Source organism: Haliotis asinina, chromosome 8 (assembly GCF_037392515.1).
Source record: "Haliotis asinina isolate JCU_RB_2024 chromosome 8, JCU_Hal_asi_v2, whole genome shotgun sequence".
NCBI classification, from domain to species: domain Eukaryota; kingdom Metazoa; phylum Mollusca; class Gastropoda; order Lepetellida; family Haliotidae; genus Haliotis; species Haliotis asinina.
Genome location: NC_090287.1, coordinates 56,167,010 through 56,193,375, shown reverse-complemented (window position 1 = coordinate 56,193,375; position 26,366 = coordinate 56,167,010). Strand labels below are relative to the sequence as shown.

At 38.6% G+C, this 26,366-nt stretch overlaps 1 protein-coding gene across 2 annotated transcripts; it reads left to right on the top strand.

The window, feature by feature from the left end:
* Window positions 1-6,731: 6,731 nt before the first annotated feature.
* Window positions 6,732-26,108, top strand: LOC137293963 (REST corepressor 1-like). 2 transcript variants are annotated; one of them, XM_067824865.1, is made up of 14 exons: window positions 6,732-7,136; window positions 7,245-7,301; window positions 14,068-14,139; window positions 15,095-15,147; window positions 17,050-17,211; window positions 17,795-17,916; window positions 18,397-18,454; window positions 19,194-19,294; window positions 20,001-20,217; window positions 21,229-21,306; window positions 22,806-22,863; window positions 23,341-23,534; window positions 23,876-24,033; window positions 24,481-26,108. In XM_067824865.1, the coding sequence occupies exons 1-14, from the start codon at window positions 7,034-7,036 to the stop codon at window positions 24,587-24,589; spliced, it is 1,542 nt and encodes a 513-aa protein (XP_067680966.1). In that variant the 5' UTR covers window positions 6,732-7,033; the 3' UTR covers window positions 24,590-26,108. The 2 variants fall into 2 exon arrangements, with proteins under 2 accessions (XP_067680966.1, XP_067680967.1); XM_067824866.1 differs by having other exon boundaries at window positions 6,893-7,136; window positions 20,001-20,208.
* Window positions 26,109-26,366: the final 258 nt, after the last annotated feature.

Genomic DNA, 26,366 nt, shown 5'->3' with positions numbered 1-26,366 from the left:
CTTCACGAGTTAATTTTGATAGTAACAAGTAAACTTCTTTATATTGAAATGGAGCCCCAGTGAGTTGGGAGATTCAGGGATTTGGTGAAATCTAGACTTGCTTCATGCATTAGGGAAAATAAAGTGGTTGAGACTAATAAGAAACCGGGACACCGTCCGCAAGTTTAATACTACGCCTATCTATGTGATTCTTCAAAGGCATTTAGAAGTTGGCATAGCAATACTGGACAATTTTATGGATAGAAACTTCTTGAGTTTATTTTCACGACGTTTCGGGGCTTATCAGTTCAGCTCAACCTGATGAGGGGGGCTAGGATAAGCCCCGAAACGTCGTGAAAATAAACTCAAGAAGTTGCTATCCATAAAATTTGTCCTGTATTACCCCTATCTAAGTCAAAAGTTAAAGCATGCACGTTACGATCGTCTCAACCCGTGAAGATCCAAGTTAGAGGAGATCTTCATGAGTAACCCATGCTTGTCGTGAGAGGCGAGTAACGGAAACGGATGATTAGACACATCGTATCCCAATTCCGTAGATCAATGCTCATGCCGTTGATCACTGGAACGTCTGGTCTCGATTGGATTACTTGCTGACCGCCGCCATATAATTGGGATATAATTGCTGAATGCAGCGTTGAACAACAAAGAGACGATCCTCTCTGCGGTAGGATCGCTGTGGGGAAAACGCCAGGCATTCAATCTTCCGCTTTCATATTACAAGTGTCTATATAGGTATATGTAATGCATATATACACACATAAATATTATATGCAAGGCTACAGTCTGTATAGCCGTGTCCTAGCTACGAGTCAAAGTCACGTGTCAGAAGTTTGGCGTAGTTGAGCGTGCAAGTGCGAGTCTGTAAAATACCGCTGCATGTATGACTATATGTATGGGGAGCAAAAACTGCTACAAGAAGTAAGTCTCTGGTCCACAAAGCGATCCAGAATTGTATCACTGAGTTGTCACTCGGCTTGGATAGTCGGAACTACGATTCTTGTTGAACGAGTGTACGGTGCCTTTGTGGGGTGTGTGAGAAACGAGCGCCTCAGCGCCTACATTACCTTGCAGAGCGGCACCATGACTAACATCAAGTCTCCGACATGAACAGAATGGTTCATGAATTACAATCATGAAATATTATGAGAGAGAGACTTTCTTAATTATCAGAAACTGTGGTAATCTAGACTTGTCAAATATCAAACCCGGACCATCGGGCCTGACGATCGAACGCTTTAACCATAAAGCTTATCCACCGCCTCGGTCTTAAAAGAAGGTCTCCGGAACGCCCATTCTTGAAGGTATCAAGTATTGACTAAAATTCGTAAAAGCGCAGGTTCAGCAGGGAAATTGAGACAGGCGAGGGTATGGTTAGTCACACATGTGGATCGAATTGTCCGTCCCATCTGCGCACACGCATACACTCGCAACCGCAAATATATTTCGTAAGATGTTTCGAATACACGACACTGCTCATTAACCTTCAGAGGATTACCTTAGCTGACGTGAGAAACAACACTTAAAAATGTACAATCTTTGTCATTCTTGCACTTCCTGGAATTAGATATACATGTCACGCAGACGCAGATACATGTCGAGATAATGATAGCTTCACCCCATACAGGCTGATAAATCTTCGTGTAATCGCTTACTGATTCGTTAATATTATCTCAAGGTAAGGGACTGCGCTGTTAATATCACGACGCATTTCAGGCACAGATCGACAAACACTTTAATTTGGTGGCCCACTTATTTCAGACTCTAGGTTCACACGTGCACAACACCTGACACACACAAAGAGTGAGTGAGTAAGGATGGTTTGACGGCGTTTACCAATATTCCAGCAGTACCGCTGCTGGCAACACCAAAAGTGGGCTTGACACAATGTACCCATATTGGGTATCGAATCCAGATCTACAGCATGACAAGCTAACACTTTAACTACTAGGCTACACCTCCTCCCACCAACATTTGTGTAAAAGGTACTTAGCCAGGTACATAAACTGTATAAATACAAAAACAGTATTGATATTTATGTTGGTCAAACCTTCTTTAGAAACAGTCCTTTGAAATGCATGTTGTGTGCATAAATGGTGTTGTGGCTTTCGGGATTCTAATTTTCACATGAACGAATGCACGCACGCACGCGTGGGTTAACAACAAACTCAGGATCATTCTTGTGTCGGCATTGCAGCTGCTGTCTTAGCCCATGACAGAATAGACTAACGCCTAGTCTCTGAATATATATAATTTTGATAGTGACAAATAATGTCATTTGTATTACAAAGAGACCTCATTAGAATACTGAGATGAGAGGTTCAGATTCCTGAACCTCGGGGAAATCTAGACTTGTTCATGTAGGACTTCAGCATTGCAGGGGCGCCAAGGCAGCAGTGAAAATAATGTGGTTTCAGGGACAGTGAGACAGACTAATGACAGACTTCAGGCATTTCATGTCTGGCAACATCGGGCGGGAGACACCATAACATCTGCAAAAAAGACCTGTCACATGCGCAGACGATAGACATCAGACATTCCCTCTTCTCTGTTGTTCCCATGGAAACGATACTGTAACGTTACCTTATGATACTGAAAAGGTGTATTTGAGAATATTAATGCCTGGATTAAAAAGACAGAATATATTTAAGTTTGGTATTAGCTCGAAGATGCATATCGTGTGATGAAAGTTTATTCAGTCTGAATGGTCGTTTACATGTAGGCAACCGCAGCAGAAAAACTCCCAGCTGCACAGGTGTCGTAACTGGAATACAGCCGGTCTCTGATCCTCACCAGCAGTTGTTAAAAGTTAAAATTAAAATCCTGAAGGTTGTCACGTGGTTCATGACAGGTTGTAGATGGGAGCTGACCTTTAGAAATTGCTTCGTGTGTCACTGAATTCAGTCAGTGACTGGAACCAGGTCACTTCAGGTCGCAGTGTCACAATACTGTCATTGCATGTTCAGGGTTCGCGTCTGTCATTGCATGTTCAGGGTTCGCGTCTGTCACGTATATAACGGACATGTTTTGAGGCCATATAAACTAAGGCTTAGCCTCTGAATACATGTATATACATTTTTGATAGTAACAAACAAACACATTTTAATAAAAAAGGAGACCCCAAGGAGACCAGAGATTCAGAACCTGAACCTGAGGAAATCTACACTTGCTTTGTTTAAGGCTTTAGCAGAGCAGATAAGGTTTGGCAGTAGGCAAAATAATGTGGTTCAGGGACTGTGAGACAGACTAGGGGCCATACATGCAGTCTTTTCCAGACATAGACATAACTTAAAATGGAGTCAACTGGAATGAAGAAAGATTGGGCAAGTCTAGATTTTCACAGCTAGCCTAGCCCCCCAGCTCCCGAAATCTAGAATTGGTCTTGACCATCTTTCAAATGCACATGTTTTGTAAAAGTGATATTTTTTTCTCCCCTAAATGTCAGTCAAGGTCATATCTAGTCCAGGGAGATAACTCGTACTTGGGCAGCTAGTACAAATCGCGTTGTCGCAGTAGTAGCAGCAGCAGCAGGAGAGCAGCAACAGCAGCTGCATCCTCGATATCTCCAGGGTATACGTTCCGATAAGTCTCCACTATGTAGACCCGTGAAGGTCCCGGGGTAGAATAGGCCTTCAGCAACCCATGCTTGCCATAAAAGGCGACTCAGCTTGTCGTAAGAGGCGACTAACGGGATCGGGTGGTCAGACTCGCTGACTTGGTTGACACATGTCATCGGTTCCCAATTGCGCAGATCGATGCTCATGTTGTTGATCACTGGATTGTCTGGTCCAGACTCGATTATTTACAGACCGCCGCCATATAGCTGTAATATTGCTGAGTGCTGCGTAAAACTAAACTCACTCACTCATTCACTCTCCACTATGTCAGTCTTTTCGCCTTACATTCACTGCCAGACACATGTATCCTTCTAAATGAATTCAGAAGATATAAAGCTTTATAAATGTTAGCAATGAATATCGTCCTCTTTCATTGGCTTTAGAATTTCCCATGAAAACAATAGACATGTACATCTAATTTAAAACTAAATTATTCTTTTAAATTATCATTTGTAATGCCATAAATCACTTATTGATCGCAAGCCTAATGCTTTAACCAAAGTTGAACTGCGGCGACAAAAATCGTCCGCCTTTAAACAAGCACCGCATCAAATTTGCTCCGATATATATAGATTTTGCATCAGACAGACGAGTACTGATGGTGTTGGTCATGCGCACATTGATTAGTTTTAGAATGCTTCAGACAGTGTCGTGCCTCAGACAGCAGAAACAATAAACACCTTGCTTAAATTCCACACTGGGCGGTATCACACTGAAGATATCACACAGGTGATAACAATCGAGATTTGTGTATTTTTAAGTACGAAAGTATTTTGGTACTGAAAATTTGCGATGTAACCAGATCAGTGTTCACTACATAACCTTTTCATTGTTCGATAGTTCCGTTCCGTCGAGTGAATAACGGTCGCAGTCTAAAACTGCGCTTTAGGCGACGAAGTCAATGAGGATCTTCTCCAAACACGGCTGACTGCGTGACGTCTGACTTCTACGTCGCACTGTGGTTTCGAATACCATCGGTCACGAAGAGTCTGCGACGTTTACTGCCACAACGCCAGTGACGACCCTGATTCATCTCTCTGAACATTTTCTGTTGTCTGGTTAGTGTAACACCCTAACCGCCACTAGTGGTGGGTGCCTAGCTTGGGGCGATTATATATGGCGTTGACTCGTGACGCCACTGACCTGAGGTCAATTCTCCGCGGGGGTGAAATTATGTAAACTCAATTCTTGGTATCCCTCAACAGTTCATGGCGTGGCTGAATTAATGCTGAAAGGGCGCAACGCTATACTAATTCACTTACTCTCACCGTCTGGCTGAAATGAAATATAAGGCCGTTCTATATTCTCATGTGCATACGATCACGGTTTCCAATGCTCGAGCAGTAGTTCTTATTCATTCAACGTCGCACCATCGCTGACGTTTCCATATAATGGCGACCCACGCGCGAGGTGCTGTGGGGTGGCCTAGTGGTTAAAGCGTTTGCTCGTCACGCCGAAGACCAGGCTTCGATTCCTCATTTAGGTACAATGTGTGAAACCCAATTCTGGTGTCCCCCGCAGTCACATTGCTGGAATATAGTTAAAGGCGGTGTCAGGCTAAACTCACTCAATACTACATTGAAATACATTAAGCATGTCGTGTGATTCAAACTGTCAGGTTTTCCTTCTTTTTTAAGGGTCGTTGCGGTAGCCTTTGGGTGCAATATGTGAAGTTAATTTCTGGTATCCCCCACCGTGATATTGCTCTAATACTGATACACACGGCGTAAAACCCACCTCACTCTTCCTTTTTAATTTGTAGTTGATGCTGTTTTCAGCTATGTGTCCACGATCTGTAAATGGCAGAGTCTGGAACAGACAATCCAGTGATTCATATCATGAGCATCAATCTTTAGGATTCGATATCATCTGTCAACCAAGTCGGCGAACTTGACCACGTGACCACGTGTCAGTCGTTACTAGTAACATGATGATTTCAGTCTCCTAATCCCGTCTGTAGCGCCTTCATGTTAGTCCCTTCCTTCCACACTGGTGATTGACGTACAAAAACGTCAGTTTCATCGCATTTCCATTACACCGTATACGTTTGTACGGATTACGTCACTACGTCATCTATGATCTTGAAAGGGTCACACAAATACATTTGATCGAACTCATAATTTGGTTCGTTCCCAACGACTTATAAATAACGCATTCTCAGTACATGATGTGGTGGTGGTGTTCCACTACGAAATGGACGTATACCAACACACAATCACTTCCCGTAACGTGTGGAAGTGGGCTCTCTGGGTCATAGCCCTGGGGGTTGCAGTGTTCAGTGTTTACTATGGGTCTGTCGCATTGTCTGGGAGTGGCCTAACTGTATTACTAGGAAGCCAACACGCAGATGTTCATGGTCATGTAACCTTGTCTAAAATAATGTTGACTGTTCCAAAAAGAAAATACAACATTCAACATTTATGTAAATTCAGTCAGTATTCGAATCGATAAAGGCATATTTGCACTATAGGTTCAAATAGGCCCACGATAGGAAGGTGTTAAAGACACACTATTCCTCACCACTGATGATATTGATTTTAAAAAATGACCACTGATAGGAATCGTGGTGTACACATATGATTGTTTTAAAAGTATTAAATCGGTTTTTCAATTCAGTATTGCGGAAAAAATATTGTATCTTCCGGGAGGAGTCTCTGAAGGAATCGCGTATGGTGCCCTGTTAGGGACATAAAATAACGTGCTTCCAAACAAAGACATATGTCAAACAAAACACACACGTTGTTTATTTGGCTACAGAGACGAGGGATCACACATGTCTTTCTTTTATCGTAATGAGTGTGTGTCGAATATTGCTTTACATTGTGTAATGGAGAAATATTGGTCCACATAACAGGCTCTTGGCAAGAAGTATGGAAGCCCATGTCATTCACATATAGTAAACTGACCCTTTGAGACAACCCCTCGCTCGTTATTTGTCCAAAGTCGTCATATTTTCTTATTTGTTAGCATTTTGGAGCAATATAATCGGTTATACTGCGTGATCGTTCCCGAAATATGGTCACGGAGTTTTCCTTGCAATGGGCAATAAACTAACCCGATTTCAATGTATCGCCTTTGGGAGAATAGTACGGAAGAGCAAACTTGACATGTATTATTGCGCTGTGTTTCCTTTCAAACATGTAATAGACGTTTCGTTTTGGGTTGAGAACATACACTAGGCTCTGAAATGCTTTGCCAGAGAGTTATTTATACATTTTTTGCCCTGTTGGTGTTTGAGTTTACTTTATGCAGTTTTTTCACCTAGGAACTACATTATCCAGCACTCCAACCCTGTGTTGCATGGACGAAAGGTGTCTATATTGTTAAGTGCAAACGTTTGCGTGTGTAAAGTCGTCAAAATTGAACGAATACACCTTCGAACCCGGAGAAAAGCTTCTAAAGCTCTCCAAAACATAGAGATGGTGATGGCGAATAGAAATTCGGAGGATTTTCGCAATGGTCGTCGTTCGCGAGGTGCGAGCCCTCATTCTGACGATAGCAGCGGGGACGATTCTGATCATGGTAAGTCCTTTTGACGTTGACCCAGAGAATTATGTTTTAATGTACTTCGGAAATGGAACTTGACATATGATCAGGCTCTTCACTTTAGTGTGATCTATTTGTTTTCAGAAAATGGGATGCGAATTGGAGAGGAATACCAAGCTGTTGTGCCGGATATGTGTCCAGGTAAGCCCCTTTTGACCTAATTACACATTTGGGAGAAGGTAAAGTGAAAAAAGCCATGCGATCCAAATGCAAAACAAGAGATTTCCATTGGAGAGAGAGTATTGTTTGATTCCAAAATTAAAGCTACACCTGGTACTTTCGAAAATGTATTTGATATTCCACTGAAAATACCAGTCAGTCATTGTTACAAGCCCGAGTAGCATATATCCGCTGGGTATTTTTTTTCTACATTTTATACATGATCAAATAGCCTGTGTGATCAATTATTGATTAAAATTTTAATCTCTTAAATTTTATGAGGACCCTAATTTAACTGGTTTAGGGTAGGGGGAGAGGGGTCAAAGTGAGCCTTGACCTGAAGCAGGCCATTATTGAAAATATCTGAAGTATGGAACAGTTCAATTTTACCCTGAAATGTACATGTTCTTCAATGGTTGGTACTGATTTTGAACTTATCCCCAATCTTGACCCAGTTTCCTAATTTCAAAACAATACAAGGGGTCGGCATCCTTGACCTGAGGTAGGCCATAATTTTAGAAAACACACTTACCACCAAAACTGACATATTAGTGACGTGATGTAGAAGCCTATATGGACCCTGATTCATGAATTTAAACTTTTTAATACTGTGACTGTCATTTATCATCAGATCATAGGTTGAATGTCATACCTTTTTGGGTTGAAGCGTTTACTCAGGTTACAAGGAGAGATGTTGCATTGTTCAAACTTTGTTCATTCCTGAATAATGGCTTGAGTTAAAGAGTAAGATATGTTATATAAGTTAGTGACATGTTTTACAATTGTTCATGCTATATTCAAGACAACAGCAAATGTAATAACTGTCAGAAAACCCATCACACAAGGGTAGATATGTTTGTATATTGTACTGAATCTTTTCGGCTTAAGCATTAGGGTTTTGATGAGGTCCGTTTTTGACGTTCATGTTAAATTTTGAGGACTGGGTGTATTTGAATTTTTGGAAATTGTGTCAGAAAAAATGGGGATGTCATAACAATTTCTATTAACAATGTGTATTTTAATATGCCTGTCCCGATTACCCGAATAGCAGGCCCAGAATAATGCTTATGGTTTGATTAGATTAGAACTCTTACTCTACTAATAAAAAATATCAATAGTTACTAATGGCATTAATTAGTTTGGAACTTGGGTTCTACATGCCAATCAAGAGATCAAGAGGTGAATGTCAATTTGATATTTTTATGCTGCAAACCTGTTGCTGTTCTACCCAACACAGTAATCATTTTGATAATGCGGCAAATGTCAATCAGTGGAAATATCGTATTGCTGTGCAGTGAAAATATCAGAAAGTCACACTTGAATTATTATGCTAGAGTAACAACTAGTCTCCGAAATGACAATATCTTTTAAAGCAAAAATGTTCATTGTAAAAAAAAAATAAAATGATAATGAGAAGGAGCCCTGAGATTTTCTCCATTTGTTTTGGAAATCTAGACTGGCCACAATTTCTAGACTTGCATGGGATTTCTGAGATATATTTGCTTCAGGGTCTGTATGTCAGACGGGTATTCTGCTTCATGGGTTGTGTTCCATTTTGTTTTCATTGAGATGTGACTGTAAATCCATTTTGTACAGATGAGGAGATTTATTTATGCATATTTTTTATTACGCTATATATGCGAGTAATGACACCAGGAATAAATGCCATTGGTCAGACCCTATTAGTCTGCCAATTCAGAACAGTGTTTGGCATAAAATAAGTTGATGCTGAGATAAAATGACCAGTGGCCTTATCCTCTCTCTTTGAAGCACAGTTTCCTACATGAACCTGTATTTCATGATGCAAAGTTTCAGACTGGTTTGTTGTGTTTTAAACTCCCAAGATGAGGCCCATGATATGTCTATTTACAACCCATGTATTACGGTATGTTAAATGTTTCGTGATGCATCATGATTAATAACATATTTGAAATTGTAAATGAACCTTTTGACTTTCTAAAGATGTTGCAGTATTTCTTATGGTTGTTTTTTCAAATTTGGAATGTTTTGTTGATATTTTTTTAACTATGATGTCCTGAAGCCATTTTGTTTTCAACAAAATCCTTTTCATTCGTAATTTGAATCCTCCTGTTGTTATCTGCAAGTAGTCTGATAGTGATGATGTGTGTCGATTTGTTTTCCCAGTAGAAAGTAGCTATGCAATGCTTTATGATTTTCAAAGTTGTCAATTCTCGTGTGTCATTATATTTCCTCTTTGAAGGCATAGTAATTGATAGCTTAAATAATTAAGTCCAGAAGAATTTATAGCGCAGTTATGGCATTACTCATGGTTGTATGGTGATGTATATATTGTATTGCATAATAAATCACAATATGGATGTTGGCATATGATATTTTAAGCCTTTGGTAGCAAATATGTGACTTTTTTGACTGTTTACAAATTAATGACATAAACGGAGGTGTGTCAGAATTACTTCAGTAGATACCATGGGTAAACATAGTCTGCAGCTCATTTGAACGAATGGTCTTTGTGAAAGAACCAGATTTGAGGAGTGGGAGGGGGAACAATTTGTCAATGTGTATTTTTACAAGTCTTGAACTGATGGATCCTGGAGTGGTAGCCACGTGTAATGTGGTACAGCCTTTTAATATCATGATCTAAGTTCAGCTGACATGACATTTTTGAGAGACATTTAAAAGTTGGTTAAGTAAGAAAGCATAACAATATATGGATTAACAACTTCTTTATTGCAGTGTTGTTCCTGTAGTACTATATAAACAAGTCAAACATCCCCTCAAACTTCTATATCTGCTTCTCCATCCTCATGCTGTTCACTGTCTTGATAACAGTGGTAGAAAATCAAACTTTGTTGCCTTTTCAGGAATTTGTATTAATCATAATGAAGTTATTCATCCATATATTCTTATCTCTCCCCAGCTGATATAGGTGTTAGGTAGACTTTGTAATGAGGTTAGTGGAGTTTTATAAAATAAATTTGAAGTAATTTAAAACAAACATATTCATCTCCCCAATTATTTCAAGAGTAAAATAACCCCATTTTAACCTCATGTTGATAGAATTGTTAAAGAGGAGGTTAAGACACCTGCAGGTGTATTGATCTTGATAACAACCATGGTGATAGGTGACTGCTGGCATTATGGCCGTGACACGATATCCATAACTGCCAGATCGATGGCAATCATTCTTGATTCCATGTTTTCTGTGTTCAGTGCTCGGTATTAAGCAGAACTTTAAGAACACTTTAAATGCTAAACCGCAGTTTGAAACCAAAGCAGTGTGTTAGGGTTAAATAGATGTCTGTTGATTTTTGAAACTTTCTCTCAAGATCAAAATCAGTTACATATTATAAACATTTCATAGACTCACAATATTGTTATGAGGCACCCTCTGCTATGTTTAAGGGCAAAGGCTTTTAGGTCTGTGAGAGCTTTTTAATGGGGAAAGATTGTTTTTACAAAAAAGAAACTGTCACAGACCAGGCTAGTAGATATCTTTTTTGTTTGTTATATAAGTTATATATGTACAAATGATAGTATCTAAGTATTTACTGTAAAATCATTTATTTTCGCGCGGCTTAATTTTCGCGGAAACAGAAAATTTGACTAATTCGCGCGGTTTAATTTTCGTGCATCATCAAAGTACAGAAATCACGAGAGCATAACACTGGTAACTGTAAACTGTAAAGAAAACACTGACCCTAGCTGTCATCCTGTCAGCTGCCTAATTAGCTGGGGAAACATGGGCCTTCCGCTACATTGAGACACCCAATGGAGCACTGAAGAACCCACGTTGAGATTTGTGTAAGAAATCATTGACCTATGTGACCTCGACCCGTGACGCGCTCGGCCAATCAGCTACTCAGAAAGCTCTGTGCATGTGTACCAGTATTGTCAAACCACTACATGCGCAATGGATTATCCAGACCTACGACAACATATCCAAGAGGAAGGATTTAATCCAAAGCGGATTTCGCCAAGCTGGACTTTCGGACTAATTCACTAGTAGCAGGTGACCTGACATTTTTAATTTAGTAAAGTCGTGTGTATCGTGTCAATCAGAGACACTGAAAATGACGTGTTGAATCAACTATTTAATTTGTTTTTATGTATCTTTTTGTTTCACTGAGTCATGAATGAATGACGTGTACTTGTAGTCAAATTACTAGCAATACAAAACTAAAACTCAAAGCTCTTTGTTTGTTTTTATTTCCACAATTTATCATAATTATTCGCGGAGGTTTTATTTTCGCGGATAATTTTTTTGCACGAAAAGCGCGAAAATTAAACCCCCGCGAATAATAATGATTTTACAGTAAGTAAAACCCTACTTTCAAATGAAGAAAATGGCTTGTTTATCTGTAGTGACGCAAACCACATGTATACTATGCCCCCCAAAATATGGCAATACATATTGTTTATTTGTTTGCCTTGTTTAGGTCAGTAGGTCATGAGAATGGCATACTTTAGGCTTAAACTCAGCCATAAGTCAGGTGTTGATCACGTGTAGCATATGTATAAAATAGACAGTCTTATTTCATCAGTCACCACCAAGCCTTTTTAAAGGATTGCTTCCAGCTATAGTGATTACGATACAAATAATACATTGATTTATCATCATACTCTCCCAGCCTGATATTAATAAACCAAATACAAACCAATGCTGTCAATATAAACATTTATTATCCACATAATACTGGTTTGGTTTTTATGAGGATTCATAAACAAAATTCTCTGAAACCTCTGCAACTACATGTTATGGCTTCTGTCTCTGCTTAAAGCTTTTGAGACTGCCAGCCTAAACATGGCTTTGGGTATTCTTTTAGTATGTTTCAGTGTCATACAGTTGATGTTACTTGATTGAACCAGATTATGTTTGTCTTGGGCTTCCAACTTTGGGCTGAAGTAGCAAGCAGTGGCTTGTTAGCTATGGAGGGAATTGGGAAGTGTTTGAAAGATACACAGCAGCAGGTGATTAAGAGGAAAATGTCTCCATTCATGTCTGTTGTCACAGAAATGTAAGACATATATTTAAATTTCTTATCACCTATAAAAGCAACAGTCAATTGTTCCTGAAAGAACTCAATACAGATATCCTTTAGAGTAAATTAGACATAATTGACACCAATCTTCATTTCAAATTGTTGGATTCATACTCACAGGCTTTATATAAAATGGATTTTTCCTGCTATGGCTTAAAGAAGACAGCTGGTTCCTCATCAATTAAATGAACTTGAAAGCTTGACTGTTGCTCAATCGTTTTTAAGTTCCTTGTAGCAACAATCGTCTTAGACTAACAGCTGTCTTAGGCCCACAGCTGTTAGCCTAAGACAGAAACAAAGGAATTGAAAGTGGATTGGCAGAGATGATAAAATATGTTTTAATATGTATGGCAGAAATTAAACAATTACCAACCTCAGGTTTATTTCACTTATATAAAACTGGTGTTCCCTGATACATGCTAATTTGTCAACTGTGCACAATTGTGTAAACCCACAAATGTAATTGTTTGGCATAAATAAGATACGAATGTACTGCCAGAAATTTGTGCAGGGTTTTGGTGGTCATTGCGTGCACATTAATTTGCCTATCAGTTTGAATATTTACAAACAAATTTAAATGATATCCATTATGGGTTGTGTTAATGTCCTGGACAATAGGTCTGAAATGAAAGTGATAAGGGTGAAGTATCTCACTATCTGATGGCTGTCATGTTTAATGATGATTGTGTATGACTGGGCTAAACAATCAGTTTGAAAACATCTGATATTTCAACCCCGCTATATATGGCAGGGGGTATATAGGGTCGGTCTGTCCATCCACAGGAAACGGGGAATGTACTCTATCCACATCTCGACAAAAACGCACTCTGCAATTCTGTGAACTTATACAGGGGTTTTCTTGGGTCTCCAGTGGTGTGCATCTTAAACTTTGCTTTTTCATAATTTATCGGGCTATTTTTTTAAGTTTAGAGGCATTTGAACTTAGGTACATTTTGCTGAATTTCTCTATGATGATAGTGAAATAAGTGGGGGGAGAAGGGGGTGAGGTTACCTTATCCACTTTTCAAAAACTCCTGTATGGAATCCATTTAGATTGTACATGTGCTTTATGGGGACATGTGCTTTAAGGTGTGCATCTCATATTTTGATTTTGTATTTTATTTATTTTTCCAATCTTAATGCCATTTGAACTTACATAAATTTTGTTGAATTTCTCTCTGAATATAGTGTTATATGGATGGTGTACATTATCCACTTCTCAAAAACTGCTCAACAGAATTGATTAAGCTTATAAGCTTATACATGGGTTTTATTGGGACTTGAAAGGTGGCCATCTCATAGTTGCATGGATGTTTATTGAACTTGTTTTGTAGTAATCACCAGATCACACACAGTGTAGGGAATGCTTCCTACAGCAGAGGGAGGGGGGTGTCATTTTCATTTACATTGTTGTGCAATACTTGCTCACTTGGATGATACTAACACCTCCATAGTAGACAGTTGTCTCCCTGGAAGTACCCAAATATCAAAACTGGGATTTCATGTCTTGCAATATTTTATTTGAAAGACTGCTGCCATATTGCTCTCAGTGTGAAATTGTGTATTCATTGAGTCCATTTTGCTCAGAATTTTAATCAAGTATTGTAAGGCCTAAGGAATTCATATGTGTTTCCTGGCAATTGCACTGATCTGACCAACAGATTTTGATTTTGTGTTGTCGTTGAGAATTGTCCGGATAAATAGTGTGAACTGTATTTCTATTGCAGAGATACGGACAGAATCTAGAGTTGAAGCCATGTTGGTGTGGGCACCGACTGGAGACTTGCCTGAAATAAAAGGTAAGTTTTTGTTCAAACTGACTGATTTGTTTTCAGATTTCCTTATTGTTCTTATGGAAACATGAAACTGGTAGACTCAAATTCTTATCTTGTTATATTCATTTGTAGCAGGTTCATTGTCTCAGCCTGAGCTGATAAAGGTAACACCTGTGGAGGGCCTCAGGATGCTAACCAACTTGTGTCTTCTAAATCGGATTCTACATCACTTGGCAATGTGCATATACAGGGTAGTTAATAGGACTGTGTATTTGAAATTGTATTGCAGTGCTTTTCAATACAGATGTCTGCATACAAAATGAAATATTACTCTGGCCTCTTTGGCCAGTTGCCAGAATTTTGTAGCTATGGATAGAAGGGAGATAAACACATTACACACAATTGTAAACCAAAAGTTACTGTGTTCTGTAATCTGATTGGTTGAAAAACATGATTAAATGGTATTAGATTCCCGGAAACTGAAAGACTATTCACCACGTATTGACACGTAAACAATTGTTTTGTTGTGTCATCAACAGTGGTGACATCATTCAAATCATATTGTGACGTAAAGTTAGAATGACGTCACAAATGAGCAACTCCAGATGCTACCATGAGAACCAGCTGAAACGGCCAGCTGATGACACTTCAATGCCATGTCCGTATTCGATGTAAACGAGTGCAGACACTAAAACCCCTTTGGTTTACTTTTGTGTTTACAATGTCGATAAACATCATGTGTTGGCCAATTTCCGGGTGTTATTGAGTATTTGAAGCACGGGAATGCATTTTGAATACAATAATGTTTGATTCAGTGAAAAACCCATTTCATATCCTTCTCTCCATGTGGAATTATAAAACCATCACAATAGTTCAGAATCAGATGCAATTTATGGCATCCCCTAGAGCTATCAATAGGTGTTACATAGTTTTGTGAGGGGATGATACATCAATGATCCTGATGATTCATGTCTTTCAGTTGATGAATACATCAACATCGCCAAAGAGAAGCATGGCTACAACACAGAACAGGTAAGTGCTCAAGGGAGTTGCTGCAGTTCAACAATTATGGGATTTTTTTTAAAGACTTTAATATCAGTGTTCAATACTTCAGTGTTCAATTAGGACTCCCTTGCATTATGTCATTTATACAAATTAAGTTTGAATGCAGATTTATGATTCTGATTATAGAAAGTAATCTGAGTGTAACATGAATTTCAGATGGAATGGAATAAAGTATTAGATACATCGTCACAGCTCAAAAACTGTTCTTTCAAGTTTAGACTACTTTCAACTCATCTTGGCTGGCAGAGAACTGAGACAGATTTTGAAATGATGGCAGACATATGAAGCAGATCCCAAATTCCAAAGTTGGGCATTTGATATTTGCAGATTGTTTGGCATTTATATTTTTCGTGGTTGCCATGGAAATGATTTTGTCTTAGTCTACAAAAATCAACTTTGACTTTCAGTAACTGTCAGATGATTTTTGTCCCTTGCTGCAATGCGGAACATGGGACTATGTGTGCAACAGCATCTGTATGTTTATCTGCATGTACATTCCGTTTCTTGTTAATGCCATATCTCTTGAACTGTTGTACCCAGTGTCTTCAAATTCAGTGACAGCCTACATTGGGGTAATGCGCAGACACCAGTTGATTTGGGTGACCTTGAACTTATTTTCAAGGTCACCACAACTCTGACCACTTCAGACTCTTGTTAACATGATATCTCATGAAGTGTGGTACCCAATGCCTTCATATTTGGTGACAGCCTACATTGAGGACTACATAGACACCAGCTGATTTTGGTGACCTTGACCTTATTTTCAAGGACACCACAACTGTTGTTAATGCAATATCTCTAAACTGTTGTTCCCAATGTCTTCAAATATGGTGACAGCCTATGTTGGGGGGTTATAATGACACCAGTTGATTTTGTTAACATTGACCTTACCTTCAAGGTCACCATGAGTCTTGTTCATTCTAACCAGTGTCCTTGATTTTGTCGATAGCCTACATTGGGGATTGTGCAGACACCAGTCATTTCACGCATCTTGTGTGAGCAAAAAGTGAAAAGTAGTGAATATGTACAAATATTTCATTCTTTAGTGGCAGGGGACATTGCCATATTAGCGGCAAACAGTTGTTGTTCTGTCAAATATCAGTGGGGCTTGGGGGATTTGTCATCTTCTCTTGACTCTTGTTTCATCTGAAGAGAACAAAGCTATATTCCCAGATTAAGGTGAATCATACTGAACCTGTGTGTTGCTTATTTTACCTTCAGTATATTTATGAAAATCATGCTAAAGTCATGTTTATTACTAATAGCTATGATCCATGACAGCTGTTAACACCAAACTCAGGTGACGTGATCACTCAGCTTTACAACACTGCCAAAAAACTGTTTACTATGTTACATGAAGAGATTTTTGTGTGAACTTACATGCATTTCCTGAAGTCTGAGAAGAGGGGTCTTATGTAACTCTCAGTCTAATGCATATTGTTTTAGATAATAATATGGAGATGCTGTTCAAGCTTCAGTAGGAAGTAGTGTGGAAATATATTTTTAGACATCTACATGATCAAACTGATCTACAGAGTAAACAAAGGATAAATGCATGAATTGAAACAGGCTCTTACTTTTTAGGTTATTTACTTAATGAGATCTACTGATTTCATAGCATGTTTGTCTAAAAGAGAGGACCTTTCAAACCTTGAAACAGGTCCAAAACATGTATGATTTCTGAAATGGACTGTGGTAACATCTTGGTGGTTGGGGTAAAGGTACATGGTTGACAGCACGAAAAATAGATATGAGAGTGTTGATTGATAACATGAGACATGGCAGATACCAGGATCAGCTCGGCTTGTGCCTAGTGTCCTTAGTTTATCAAGAAAGGTTTGTTTGAAGTAGGTATTTTTGTCGTTACAGGCCCTCGGTATGCTGTTCTGGCACAAACACAATGTTGAGCGAGCGCTCTCCGATCTGGCAAATTTCACCCCCTTTCCTGATGAATGGACAGTAGAAGACAAAGTACTTTTTGAGCAAGCTTTTAGTTTTCATGGGAAAAGTTTTCATCGGATAAGGCAAATGGTGAGTCAGTGTTACCTTTTCTTCCAAACTGAACTTTAGAAAGTTGTGGAATATATCAGTATGTACTACTACTAGCAGAAATAGGGACTCACAACCAACCTAATAAGTGAGTCTGCATACAAGCCATCTTTTTGGTGTAGTGGCCATAGCAATTAGCATCTGCCTGGTTTATCTTACTAAAGATGTTAAGATATGGTACTTCTTGTTCCCTATCTGGTGCTCAGCATTAATGGGTAACACAAAGACTGGCCTGCTTAGAGTCAGTATAATTTGTCTGAGTGGGGCATACTTGCTTCACCGAGGCATGGTATCTCAGTGAGCTGGTACCAGCTGAAGTATGGGCTGGTACAAGCAGCTACACATACAGACACATACACGTCATCATATGAGTGAAACATTCTTAAGTGCAATGTTAAGCCCCATAATAAGCACCTCATATTTTTGCTTATCTGTTGCTAGATTGTAGAATAGTGGTGGTAGCTCTCCTTTGTAGAGGAAGTTTTGTTGTACATATAGAAATGTTGTACATCAAGGGTTGTATGTGTTTGAAGATGTACTGTGTATAGATGATGTTCTGTTGCAGCTGCCTGACAAGTCTATAGCCAGTCTGGTTAAATACTATTACTCTTGGAAGAAGACACGGTCACGAACCAGTCTAATGGATCGCCAAGCAAAGAAGCTAGCTAGTCAGAGAGATGGGGACAGGTGGGTACTGGAACTTTATTACTGCAGGTGCCCTAAACAATTAAGACTTCCAGCTCAAACATTGGTCTTAGCATCAGTTTAAGTAGATTTTCCTGTAATAATGACTTTTATTAGTTAAGCTTACTAGAACAGAATTTTGTAAGGTGTTAGGTTTGGACTAATGGTTAACTCACAGACTGCTGTTATAACATTGGACCCGAGAAACACTCCAGCCAATTTAGCTTTTAGAAGTTAAATGTTGTGATGTTTCTACAAAGGGACTTTTACTGAATGAGGTTGAATGAAAACCTTAAATTGTTAAAATTAGCTTTTTGTTACCTGTAATGAAACTAATAACTGTTCATTACTTTCAATCCAGAATGAAGTATTACTTACATAATTATCTTTGAGTGAAGCCTGTTTCAAGACCATGTTGTACAATCATGATTTGTATGGTTCTGTTAAGTTAAAACTATCTATAATCTTGATTCCTTCTTCTAGTGATGCATCTGACGAAGGCAGTAAGAGTGACAGTGAAACAGATAACAAAGAGAATGGGGTAGGTACTTCCAGCTTCTTTCATGGATGTTACAGAGTAAAGTGCATAGACAGCACCCCTTACTTGTGGGTGAGGGAGTAGCCTGATGGTGCTCTGGTGCTGCATATCACTTTTAAGAGTTATCTCCCTTAGGCATTCCAGAATCCATTGCTTGTTGGTTTTAATTCCAGATTTGTAGTGATTAGGCCTCTAGGTTTATCAGTGCCTTACCAGTGCAGTGTTCTCAAATAGCGTCTGACTGTCTGACAAATGCTGCCAGCCCCATTGTCCAACTGTACATGTCTCAGTGATTTTGACTAGTTTGCTGACTTTTTTGCTGTTTATAAATTTTACATTTGTTAATAATTTCAGTGCCAGTTATAAGCAATGTTAAATGTGAAATGTGTTTTTAATTTTTATTCTATGATCCTGTGAATTTTCAGTGGGTCAGACAGACATTTAAAACCCACAGAACCCAATGTTTTGTTACTTTGAAACACTATTCGTGAACACTGCCAGTTCTCAGGTTTCACCAAAGGTAGTTCATGTCAAACCAAGTGCATCTAGCTTGTTGGCTTATGTCACCATTAGGTGAAATAGTGTTAAAAGTGGAGTTAAATTAAACTCACCTAAAAGTGATAATCATTTCAAGTATTTTTACAGACTACATACTATTTGCACTGCAATGTTGACTTATTATCCACTGCGTTGTAGTACATGTTGTCGAACCCTTTTCACTAATTGGTATTGTTTCATTCAGAAAGTTGAAAAGGATCACTGTGGGAACTGCAAGCTGAAGACATCCCAACTACATGTGACACCGAAGGGCTCACTGTGTAACATATGCTATCAATATTGGAGGTATGATTTACTTTTTGGTTTTGCATTTTTGTTTAACACCTCTGTCAGCAGTCTGTCTGTAGTCTGTAAATATTCAAGTCTCGACCAGACGAGCCAGTATTTGACATCATGAGTATCAACATACATTATCGGGGTGTGATGACATTATCACCCAAGTAAATGAGCTAATGATTGCTGACGACCAATTGTAACTTCACAGGTCATTGGAGGAGTTACTTCCAACTATCTGTCATACCAGTATGTTCTTGTATGAACTGTGAACTAAACTGATTTTGCAAGTTGTGCTTAATGACAATTACTGCTGAGCGATTAAAGTGTAGGTCAGTCCGCTGTCTGATGCACCACACTTTGCTGTTCAGAGTTGTTAGCAATGCTGGAATAATGTGCTCATAGATGTGAATCCCTAATGTCAACTTGGTCTGATACTTTGTGTATCAACACAACACACATGTAGGTTTGTCCAAACAAGTAAATGTTTGGCATATGCACCACGTTTGATTTTCGTTTCAAGACAACATGTTGTGATATAACTGACATACTAATCCATACTATACAGACTTCCACCTTCAGTTGCCCAATGTGGCGCCAAAACCAAACCACTTACGCAGGTGTTGACTGAGTGTGTACTTTTATGATGTTCATGCTAAGTACTTCAGCATTGGTAAACATTGCCTCAAAGACTTAAGATCTCTTTTATTTCTCACAGACGTTCAGGTGTGATGAGGCCACAAGGCTTAAAGCGTCATGAAAGTCAACACACAGGCCGAGCACATCCACTGAAACACAAGCGGAAACCTCCTCGAGGGATGCACCTGACGTATGATGATCTGATGTCCATGGTCAACGGACCAGCACCCCAAGCAGAAGCTGTACTCAAGTCACTAGATTCGGAGCTTGTCGCACTCAAACGACAGGTAACAATCGTCAGTATACCTTCACTTTCTCCTATTACTGTCGTGGGCAAAACTTAAAACATTCAGTTACTTGTTTCCAAGCTTATGTAGAACATGTGTTCTTTAGATGTACTTGAGAATAATTTTTTGCAAGTGGTGATTTTTTTTTCCCAGATATTTGGGTTATTGGTAATTTTGTAGCAGTTTAATTTTGTTTTGATTCAGTTTAGATTTAGATGAGTTCTACCATATTTGTCCAGATGAATGGAATTATAGTATGAAGCAGCGATTTGCATGGGTTAATTCAAATTTATATGGCCATGCAACATACCAGATTGTGGTTTATTTCAGCGGTGTTAGCTATGTAGTCTTTGTTTGATCATGTGAAAACAATAATGTTGTTTAGTAGAGGTCAACTCACACAGACTTGGATTCACCATAAAAAATTTTACAATATGAGAAAAAAAGACAAAAACAAGTTCACGCTGGCAGCATATTTGTGAATATTTCGATATTACATGTGTATGAATTGCATCTTACTCTTAGCTGGCCAAAGCAGTCCAACATGGACATGGTTTCTTTCATGTCACAGACTACTTTAATTTAAAGCTACATGCTGATGGTGCTGATCTTTGCACTTATATCATGCAGTTTAGTGTCTTCTACTCTGAAGTTACTTGGTTGATGAAGCTGAAATTTTACATGCTTGTTCCATTTTATGAAGACATTTTACTTCTTGAAATCAATGTGAAACTGGGTTCAGCCTGAGTGCTTAAACTTTGCGTGAATGTAATGACCACAAGAAAATCCATGTTTCTTCTAGGCATCACTATTTTCACTCTCATTGTTATCCTCACAAGAATGTGAACTATTATTAATTATATCACCAGTCATTCTGACATAAGTCAAATGAAACAGAGCTTTGTGGCTTTTTAGTTTAATGGGTTTGTTTTGTCCATTTGCGACATTATATAAGTATTGTTTAATGGATGTTCAAGAATCTAAAGAAGGCAGTGTCGCTAACATTATTACTTGTTTCAGGTACAGAACAACAAACAGATGTTAAGTTTACAAAAGCATAAACTGTCAGATGGAATAGACAAGTTCAAGTCGCAAGAGGTGAGAATACATGTATAGAATCATGTTCACTGAATGCTCACACAAAGAGGCCAACCCATACAATTTTATCATATTCATTACCAAGAAAAAACACAAAATCCATGATATGATAGCAGTAAAAATATACTAATTTGAAAAAATACATTAAATTAAATTTTCAAATTACCATTACACAAAAAGTTTCAAACACATTTTATTCAGTATCAGGGTGTATGTGGATACAAATAAGTGATTTAGGTGAGAACCTTGTTAACAACAAGTTCTTATAATATCTTGTAATATAATATCTATTATTTTATTAAATATGAAAAATCTTTGGAAAGGTTTGTCTGAATTTTGTCTAAAAAGTACTATTATATGCGTCAGTTTTTGGCATAAAGACTAATTGGGCTAAATTATGGTTGGCATCTCTGCTTACAGAACTGTCATCCAAAATACCATCATCTACATTTAGGACAGTTTTCCTAAGACATACTTGAACAGCTGTCACAAGAACAGACAATAATATGGAGAGTGTTGATAGTGTGTGATCATGGCCTTGTTCCACAAGACGATAATTGTACTTCAGTGATTGAAACAATCAGTTAAAGTATGGGAACTTGGTCATCTTCATCGCCTGAGAACTAAGATCTCTTCGTATTTGGTTTGTTGGTTGGTTTGTAAGCATACGTTCCGATGAATCTCCACTATACCCTGGATGCATCTAAAGCTAAGCCCGATAAATTTATTTCCTTCCTTGGCTGGCTTTTTATCCAATAGGTGTATACGCTGGGAAGTTGAGCGAACCAACCACAACTTGCTTTCGCTTTTTAAATTGTCTAACCAATTAAACTTGGCAGCATGAACCATGCACAGGTTCTCTGAAAGAGGCAGGAGTTCTTGCATTCATTTTTTTTCAAATTGTTGGACCTATCAATGTGTCTCTATGATTTCCCCAAAATCTAAGTCGCACTGCAAACAAACTTTCTAGTGCAACTGCAAATCGTTCTTGATACTGGTAAGTTCTGTTGTAACGGTGGCGTAGCTGATTGGCTACTGTGAGAATGCGGAGCCAGCAAAGGGAGGTAATAAAATTTTCGGGCCGAGCCGTAGATGCATCCAGGATATAGTGGAGACTTATTGGAACATACATCCTTGAGATATCGAGGATGAGTTCCATGCAATTTGGATACAAGGACGTGTCAGCCAAACCAGTGAGCCTAACCATCATATCCCATCATTCACATCTTTCAATAAGCATGGATTGCTCACAACCAATTCTAACATGGATCTTCACATTGTGGTATGGAGCCCTTACTGATTTCTGATCATGTTTGGTGCTCCAGTGGGTTATTGTAGTCAACTCGAGTAGTCCTCCATGTTGAGAATGGAATATTATGCACATATATGAACATTTAATTCCTACAAGAAAATGAAAGTGTTGGGGTTTTGGATGCAGAAATCTTATGGTATGTGTTAAATTTCCTTTTCAAGGCTAAGTATGGTGTTTGCTATTGCAGCTCAATCAGAAGATCAATGCAAGATGGACAAATGAGGAATTACTACTTGCTGTACAAGGTGAGCTCACAAGCACCAGTGAGACAGAATATTCAAGGGCAAAGTTACCATCACAGATACAATAGTTGCACGTTGCTGGTTATGAATAGCTAGGACTTTGTTGGAGTGATTCCAATTGGACTACTAGTCATAGCATGGGTAGATTGAAAACTTTAATTTTTAGTTTGATATGTATAATTACACACACTCTCATTATTTCATCAATTTATTATGCCCCCTCTATAGATCTCATTCAATCAGTTTTTGGGGTTTTTTCAGTGCTAAAGTGCACCCATTGGCGCAACATTTGTTTAATCCACAGGTCTTTTATATCATGTTATCATGAATGGCAAAAAGTCTCAATTGCATTGGCACACTTTTTAGTAGATAAGACTCACAAAAATCCTGACTGAAACGCTGCATGTGAGTTGTCTCCCTTTACTTGGTATGTCTATGACTTTTAGAACTGTAATCTCCATTGTTTTGATTCTATTGCAGGAGTGAGGAAGTATGGCAAGGATTTCAAAGCAATAGCTGAAGTAATTGGGAACAAACTAGAAGCACATGTTCGTAGTTTCTTCGTGAATTTCCGGAGGCGCTACAACCTGGATGAAGTGTTGGCTGAATATGAGGCCGAGCACGGGATGGAGAGTACCACCAACATAGATGAAGACGAGAAAGAACCAGAAAAGGTACTTTTGTCTCCAATGAAATTATCAGTGATCTGCAAGGCGTTTTTATCATCCCACCCAGAGGAAGATACAGAAAATAAGCCTTTTTTGTAATTATAGTGTGTGCTTGTCTGATGTGGTTATGTGGCTTTAGATAATTCATGCCTTGATCTTCAGTGTGTATCAGGCGTAGACCTGTGTTTTAGGAATAGTTTCAGTGTGTAGAACTTCAGTAAATGAATTATCTTATGCTCAAAGTACTAAACTTGCACTTCTACCAAGTTGACAGTGATGTTTCTGATAGGGTAGGAGATATTTTCCCCCTATGTTTTGTTAACAAGTTAATGTTTTGTGTCCTTCAGATGGATGTGGATAAGCCAGTAGAAACTGTCCAATCTAATGGTGGAACCATAAACAACACAGTGTCATCTGGAGCCCCACCACCTCTACTGAAGCAGCCCCCACCAGCAGCAATGCCAGCTGTCAATAACCGCAACTCCCCCCAGTCACAGACTCACAGGTACACTCACTACTAACAGTATACAGTAATACATGTGATCAAGGGAACCAGTGATCAAGGCAGTCCAGTTTAGAATTGGTACCTAGAGACAACAATGATGTTCATTAGAGGTGATGGAACAGATGTGCTGGTGAAATGTGATATAGCTGAAATGTTCCTGAGGCTGACATTAAACTGCAAACAATGCTTGAGAGAAAATATGAATCATTTTTCCTTATCCTGACTGGTGCATATTTTTGCTTTCTCCATCCCCTCTTCTGAATGGTGAGTGGACACTTGAATCCCTGGAAAATTGCCTAGGACATTTACACTGCTCGGATGGGGGTGGGGGATTTCAACCTCTGTTTTGTACATTTGGATTCTTGTGATCAGATTCTTGGAATTACTGTTGCCTTCTTTATTACATTCCATTAGTATGTTGTTGTAATGCATACGTTAAAATTGCAGGTTACTTCCTCAGAAGACCACTATATTACAACAGCCCCCACCACTCATCCGCCCTGCCTCCAGCAAGCCAAGCATCATGACTCCATCTGCTGGATCTGCCCGAGATTGAACTTCATCCTTGACAAAATATTTCTAGCTCACAAGTCTTGGCTGAACTGAATTCCACATACATTACCTGTCATCCATCTCTTGATTGACATCCTCAAAACCGCTCAATCAAGTGTGCTGAAATTTGACTTGGTTCTTTGACATTGAGACAGTTCAAACATGCCAATCAACTTCAGTTCAGTAGGATGCCTTAGAAACCCAACAGCATTGCTGGAATTATCAGCTTTACGTTGACACATTAGTGGACGTATCAGCGTCAGGCTAGTCATCTGGGTCTTATTTCATCAGCATGTACAGCAATCTCAAGGACAGGAGATCAGCTGTAATGGATTTACCTACAAAGCAGATACTCGGTTGACACACCAATGACTGTATTGTACTGTACATACACAAGTGATGGTTTCTCGTGTTTTCAACCCTTGGTACAGATTACTGTATGACGAATTTGTGATGTGAGCAAGTCTCTCACTATGGTGAGGTTCCACATTCCTTGGCGACATCTTCTTGAGCTAACATTTGTCATAATTAGTGGTGTTTTTATTACATTACCTGGTTCGTGGTTACCTCAGTTTTCTTCATTTTCTGATAGGTCAGTTTTTATATTTGTAGTATTAAGTTACTAATGAATTATTCCTTGTCAACTGATGTCATCTTAACAAATGGTGTTGTTCACATTGGTTGCAAATTACCCAAAGGTTTTTTTAGAGTGTCTTTCAACATTCTTTTGGGTTTTTGTGGAGTGGGGGTTATTTTTGTGTGTAAACCCCAAAGTGGTAGTGAACATATTTTTTTTTAAAATACGTGGAACATTTGGAAGCATTTACTTTTGTATGACAGAAGGTCTACAAGTTAAATTGCTGTGAAGTTGAATTTATTAACACTTCATTACACTATTTTTATGAACATGTGTAGCTTGTAGTCAAGTACTTAATTTAAGTACAACATATTTTGCTCAAGATTTAGTGGAAGCCACCCTGGAAACCTGGCAGTTAATATAATTATCAGGCAAAGCCGTCAGGGCATCCAGGTTCAAATGGAGATTTGTTGGAATGTATACCCAAGTTAATTGAGGATGTACTAAACTGGTATGAAACCTGTTGTCTGTCCTTCTTCATCTTGTCCATGTCCTCCAGTGCTAGTATGATACTGTTGTATGCTGCAGTTCACTAAACGTATTGTCCTGCCAAGCAGTCAGTGTATTGTGTGCCTGTGTTGAATGTTAAAGGGTGAAACTCCCACTCGCATCTCATCTCACTTGTCATCATTGTATATATCGAACAATTTAAGTTATTGAAATTCAGATAAAGCATTGAAGATGCTGAATATTGATTTTCTAACATGTTTAGTTGGTAGTGAAAGGATTTTTGCATTTTTTACTGTTGAACCATCTATCCTTGGAGGGTGGGGAGGAGTGATGTTTTGTACAAATATTTGAGAAACAAGGACTGTTGATGTCAGTCTGAGATACTTGTTTCAAAACATCAAAATTGTCATGCAATAAAATTTGTGTATAAAAAATATTTGTCAATTTAGTTGTGGCATATGAGGGTTTGGATGAAAACTTGAGCCAAACTGTAACTTAAACAGTTTGCATATATTTATGCTATTTAAATAACATGAAAATGGGAAAACTCTTACTTTTAGGGAACAGTGTTCCTTCCTTTCCCTTTGCAAAAGTTCAGAAGGGAATACGAAGACCACCATCAAGGAATATGTTCATAAAATACAGGTTTCTTAGGGATGAACCGTGCACAGGGATGGCAACAGATGAAAGTTGT